The 5,805-nt window shown below is 63.9% G+C and overlaps 1 protein-coding gene across 4 annotated transcripts; it reads right to left on the reverse strand.

The window, feature by feature from the left end:
* Window positions 1-1,405: 1,405 nt before the first annotated feature.
* Window positions 1,406-4,648, reverse strand: LOC121150082 (aldehyde dehydrogenase family 3 member B2-like). Of its 4 annotated transcripts, none has more exons than XM_040970758.1 (8): window positions 4,486-4,648; window positions 3,879-3,999; window positions 3,649-3,734; window positions 3,478-3,559; window positions 2,879-3,265; window positions 2,458-2,624; window positions 1,916-2,015; window positions 1,406-1,738 (listed from the first exon to the last, which is right to left on the reverse strand). In XM_040970758.1, the coding sequence occupies exons 1-8, from the start codon at window positions 4,645-4,647 to the stop codon at window positions 1,554-1,556; spliced, it is 1,290 nt and encodes a 429-aa protein (XP_040826692.1). In that variant the 5' UTR covers window position 4,648; the 3' UTR covers window positions 1,406-1,553. The 4 variants fall into 4 exon arrangements, with proteins under 4 accessions (XP_040826692.1, XP_040826694.1, XP_040826691.1 ...); XM_040970760.1 differs by lacking the exon at window positions 3,478-3,559 and adding an exon at window positions 4,151-4,261 and having other exon boundaries at window positions 2,879-3,004; window positions 3,645-3,734; XM_040970757.1 differs by lacking the exon at window positions 4,486-4,648 and adding an exon at window positions 4,151-4,261.
* Between the last annotated feature and the right edge of the window lie 1,157 nt (window positions 4,649-5,805).

Consider the following 5,805-nt stretch of genomic DNA (forward strand, 5'->3'; position numbering starts at 1 on the left):
GCTCAAGGCTCTGGACCCCAGAAGGCCAGCCTGAGTCTTGGCTGTCTGCTGAGCCAGGCCTGGTCAGCTATGACAGAGAAGTCAAGGCCAGGACGTGGTTGGGGTGGGCGTGACCCAGCTGCCTCAGGTGCGTCCCCTTAGGGCTGGAGCCAGAACCTGCTTCCCAGCCAGTGAAAGTCATGTAGTCAGAGGCCCACAGGAGACCGTGGTGTCGGAGCCCAGAGCTCAGCTTCTGGCCAGGCTTGGGGAGGCCCTATGTGACTGAGCCCCAGCCCCGCCACCGGAGCAGGGCCCTGTGACAGGCTTAGGAGTGTGCATGCCTTAGAACTCCACATCGTAAGCCGCTCGGGCGGGGGCTCAGCACACACCTGCTCGCTTTAGCTCAGCTACAGCCCCTGGAGCTGGCACGGCCATGGCTCAGAAAGGGCCAGGACCCTGCCCACGTCTACACTGTCTGCATGAGGCACAGCCGGGATTCAAACCCAAGTCTGCTCAAGCCCAGGCTCCAGCTGCCTCGAAATGCATGGGCCAACTGGAGTGAGGGGAGGGCCAGCTGCAGGCACTGCCCAGGGCCGCTCGGCAACTGGCCATGGAGGTGTCAACCTCTTTCTGAACCGCAAGGTCAACAACCAAGAGGGGCAAGGGGGCTGACGGGGGCGAGTGCTGGGACGGCCCTCCGAGCTAGCCAGAGCTGATTCTGAGGTAGGAATGCAGGGAGCAGGGGTCCTTTAGACCCAGGCCAGCTTTCATCTAAACTTCCTGTCCACCCATTGTCCCATCCACCTGCCCGTCATCCATCCATCTCCCTGCTCCCTTTTCAGGCCTTCCCATCCCTCACTCCCCTTCAGCCCTCCCTGTACACAGTCACCCCAGTTCCCAAGGGATCCAGAACCCCTCCCCCATGTCCCTTCCTCTCCTACCGCCAGGCCAGTTTTCACATGGTCCAGCGGGTGAGGCATCCACCTGAATAAGCCTGGGGCTGTGGAAGTGGACGCAGAGAGCGTGGCACCAGCTGGTCAGCCTGGATCAGACCTGCTCTGTCACTCCCACAACCCCAGTCCTGTCCGGTCCCCAGACCCCTGTCAGTTGGGGTCCCCACATGTGGCCAGCCCTAACCACCTTTGGGAGTTGGCCAGTGTGTGCGCACGGCCATGCCCGATCATGAATCAGCCAACGCCCCCTTGGGGTTTCCACGGGGAGTGCCAGGACCCTTGCCCACAACACTCTGCGGGCAGTGGTCACCACGCGGTCAGACTTGGGAGCAAGGTCCAGTCCCTTCAAGTCAGATATGACCAAGTCCCCACACAGGTATGATGAAGCTGCCGGGAACTGCTCGGTCTTGGGGGACCCATTTATGGCTATGACAAAGGGGTGCTCTCCAGCCACAAAACCAACCCAACTTTGGGAAGTAGGGCGTCCGATTCTGTCGAGAGGGGACCACGGCCCGCAAAGGGACTGGCCGGCCATTGGAAGTCCTGCCCAGTCCTGAGTTGGCTCTGACCAAAGCTGGCACCACGGGACTGAGGAGGTGGGCGTGGAGGCAGGCCGCGTGCTCACAGAAGGGTGCAGGTTGGGAAGCTCAAGGCCCAGCTTATGAGCTGCTGCGTTCGCTCGTTGTAGGGCGGGTAACGGGGCTCGTTGAGCTTCTCCAGGCCCGGGGGGGCGAGCAGGCAGGCGCGGTGGTGAGAGAAGGTGTCGAAGGAGAACTTGCCGTGGTATTTGCCCATCCCGCTGTGACCTGTGTGGGGCACGGGGAGGGAGGGCTGCGGTCAGGGCAGGGCAGACCAATCAGGAACAGAGGGGAGCTGAGGCCTCTGGCCGGGGCCATGCATGTTGAACAGTGCGCGAAGGGCTTCGAGTCAACCGTGCCAACCCCCGCAGTTTCCCCAGGCTGGAGAGAGGAGCAAGGACTCACCGACTCCCCCCAGTGGCAGGGACGACAGGGTCAGGTAGATGAAGCCCTCGTTGCCCCCAAAGCTGCCGCTGCTGGTTCTTTCCAGCAACTGTTTCACAACCTGAGGTGCAGGGGAGGAAGGGGGGTGCTGGTAGACTTCTCCCCACCCCAGAAGTTAGGGGGAGAGAGACCCTGCATCTGCAGGGCCTCCACTCACTCCACCAGCCCTTGAGCAATCTTCCCCACTCCCTCCAAGTCCCTCCATGAGACAGCACCCGCTTGGTGAGGGGTGCCGTGGGGTCAGGGTGCCACACCCAAGCACAGAGAGCCGCCATGACCTTGGCAGTGGTCGGGGCATTGTGCCAACAGTGCAGGCCCCACCCCAGCAGCTCTGCCCACCTGAGGGTCTCAGTTGGACCAGGTGGAACCTGTGCTTGGGTCAGGAGAACTTCCCAGGACACCCTGCCTGGCAGTCAAACCAGTGACCTGGCTTAGTCACCTCCACCCAGCTGTGACCCCAGGCCCCTCTCAGGGGGAACTGCACAGGGGCAGGCCGGCCCCACCTGGTTGTTGTTGGAGAAGGCATACAGGGCCAGCGGCTTCTCGCGGCGGTTGATGAAGGCGATGGCCTCGTCCAGGCTGCCCACGGTCATGATGGGCAGGATGGGCCCAAAGATCTCTTCCTGCATCACCGGCTCCGCCTCCTGCACGTCCACCAGCACCGTGGGCGCTGCGGGCACAGAGGGGTTCAGCCCAGGGCGGGGGTGCTGTGGGTATGGGGAGGCGGGGGAAGGTGGGGGTTCAGCCCAGGGCGGGGGTGCTGTGGGTATGGGGAGGCGGGGAAAGCTGGGGGCACAGAGGGGTCAGGATGCGGAGCGCCCAGGACACAGGGCAGCTCGGCCCGGGGTCAGGCCGCAGCCTCGGGGGACAGCAGGTGCAGGGACCCTCGCTCAGCTCACACACAGCTGCGGCCGAGGCACTCACCGATGTAGCGCTGGCTCTCGTCGCTCTGCCCACCGATGGCCACGCGGCCACAGCGCAGCAGGGCCTGGAGCCGCTGGAAGTGCTTCTGGTTGATGATGCGGCCCAGGTCGGGGGAGGTGCGGGGGTCTTCACCATAGAAACGGGTGATGGCGCTCTGCAGGGCGGGCAGCAGGCGCTCCTGCGTCTCGGGGGTGCACAGGACGTAGTCCGGGGCCACGCAGGTCTGGCCGGCGTTGAAGTAGCGGAACCAAGTCACACGGTTGGCCACGGTCTGGGGGTCACAGTTGTCGTCCACGTAGCAGGGGTTCTTGCCCCCCAACTCCAGGGTGACGGGGGTCAGGTGCTTGGCAGCAGCTGTCATGATAATCTTGCCCACACGAGGGCTCCCTGGGGACATGGCAAGGGGATGCCTCTCAGTTGGGGCATGTGGGGAGGGGGGAGCTGGCACCTGCCTTTTGCTTTCCTGTCCTTCAGAGACCCGATTCCACAGGGCAGCTCCCAGGGTCCCGGTCTGACCCATGGCCAGAGCCCCTCTCTCCACAGCCCTCCCTGCCCTGCTGTCTGCTGTGCCCCCTGCTCCAAGGCCAGGGCCTTCTCACCCGTGAACAGGATGTAGTCGAATTTATGTTCCAAAAGCCGGCCAGTCTCCTCAGGCCCACCCAGCACCACGGCGAAGCAGCTCTGGGGATGGAGCGGGCAGTGCAGGGTGGTCAGGGTTGCAGCCTCCACCTACCCTCCCCGCTCCCCAGAGTGAGCTGGGATGCACTCACCTGGTCCAGGTACCGGGGCAGCACCTCGGCCAGCACCTTCTCAGCGCCCTTGCTGATCTCCGAGGGCTTCAGCACCACGCAGTTCCCTGGAGGGACGCATAGGGGAGGGGTGGAAGAGGACTTGGGGGCCCCGGGCTCCCCCACTCTAGGGTGCCGGACGGGGCAGGCACCTCGTGGGCAGTCTGGAGGCTGCCCAGTGAACAGCCAGTGCCTCAGGGCTCTGTCCTCACCTGCGGCGATGGCCCCCACCAGGGGCATCAACGTTAGGTTCAGGGGGTAGTTCCAGGGCGCAATGATGAGCACCAGGCCGTAGGGCTCCTTCCGGATGAAGGCGCTGCCCAGCTTGGTGAGCTGGGGTGCAGGGTGCACGGTGAGGCCCGGCTGATGACACCCCACCTCCATCCCACCCCGGGGAGTCCTGGGAGGGTGGCCAGCAGCCAGTCTTAAGCGGGGGCTGCCCGTGTCCTCCAGCCCCCACGGCCTGCAGCCCAGCAGGGCTCACCAGGTTGTTGGCCGCGGGCTCGTCCTTCATCCAGGTGTGCAGGTTCTTGAGCGCCAAGTCCACCTCGTTCTGGCACATGATGAGCTCCGATATGTCCGATTCAAAGGCTGACTGCAAGAGAAACTTGGGGTGCTCTAGCCTGGGAGAACCCCTAGTATATGGCTGAGCGTTTTTCATACTCCTGTTGTACGCTGCAGGCCAGGGAGGCGTGCACTGCGCCCACAGGGAGCCATTCTCCACGGACACAGCCGGTCACCCAGGGAAGGACACAGCCAGCCTCACCCTACCCCGCCCTTTCTCTCTCCATCTCGGCCCCGCCCCTCCCCGCGGCCCACCTTGTGCAGGTCCTGGGCCAGCGCGTCCTGCAGGAGCTTCTTGTTGTCCTGCAGGAAGCGGCTCAGGGCCTGCAGCTGCTCAGTCCGGAACTCGGCCGGCCGCGTGCGCCCCGCGCCAAAGGCCTCCCGCAGCCGCCGCAGCGTGTCCTCAAAGGGGTCCATCCTGCGGGTGTGGGGAGACGGGATCGGGCAGTCAGGGCTGCTGGCACCCCGCCACCGCTGGCCGCGCCGGAGCCTGCAGCACCCACGCTGCTCAGGGCATCCCCATGTGTGCAGGATCCACGGGGATGACCCCCACACGGGCCAAGGGCCCCCTCTTTACCCTTTCAAAGGACCTGCTCACCCCCAGGAAATGGGAAATGGGGCTCCCAGCTGCAGAAAGGAGGGTGGGCAGAGGTGACCAGGCTGGCTCTCAAGAGCCTCACCTGCTCTGGGTTTGGCCTGGAGGGCAGAAGAGGAATCAGGCTTGAGGGCTGCCAAGCCAAGGGGACCAGCACACAGATTGAGCCCGCTCCTGATGGGGGCCTCCACAGTCACTGACCCTTCCAGCAGGGCCTGGAGGAGGGCTTGCCCAGGGATGAGTGCTAAGCACTCCCAGGAGAAGCTCAGGGCCAGTGGGGCAGCTGGGACCCTCAGGCTCTGAAGCACCCACCCAGCTGTCCTTGATGGCTACCATGGCAACTGGAGAAGGGCAGAGTTTGCCTCCAACCAAACCTGGAACGGATGGCGGAATTCTGGCAGGCCCCTCAGGCAGTGAGACCACCGGTGCACCAATGAGGGGCACAGACCCATATCCCCCACCAATAAGGGCTGAGGCGCGCCCCCCTCCCCCGTTTCGGCTTCCATGTCGAGCAGTTTAAAAAGCTCCTTCCCCATCTCTTCCGTGCTCTTCTCTGCAGCGCCCCTCCTTCATGCCTGCCTTTCTGCCGCCTGGGGAGGGGAAGCTGTGACCGTGGGTCCCTGAGATAAAGGCATCTGCATTCTTCCCATATACTTGGAGTTATTCTTTCCCTGGCGAGCAGCAAATCGAACATTTTGGCCAGCGGTGAGTCTAACAGTCCTCTCCCACTTTCTAGGGATGAATGCTCAGGAATATGGGACAAGCTGTGACACGTAGGCAAGCAGACATCTGACTGGGACCCAGGGTAGGCAGAGGCCAGGCCCACCAGGGGCAGCAGGGACAGCAAGGCAGGGGCAGCAGGAAGTCCTGCACATGCCCAGTCTCTGCACACCTGCCCTCCCTCCCTCCCTGTGCACACCTGCCCTCCCTCCCTCCCTCACTGTGCACACCTGCTCTCCCTCCCTCCCTGTGCACACCTG

The sequence above is a fragment of the Ochotona curzoniae genome, unplaced genomic scaffold, assembly GCF_017591425.1.
Source record: "Ochotona curzoniae isolate NIBS_2020 unplaced genomic scaffold, NIBS_Ocur_1.0 scaffold_4937, whole genome shotgun sequence".
NCBI classification, from domain to species: Eukaryota; Metazoa; Chordata; class Mammalia; order Lagomorpha; family Ochotonidae; genus Ochotona; species Ochotona curzoniae.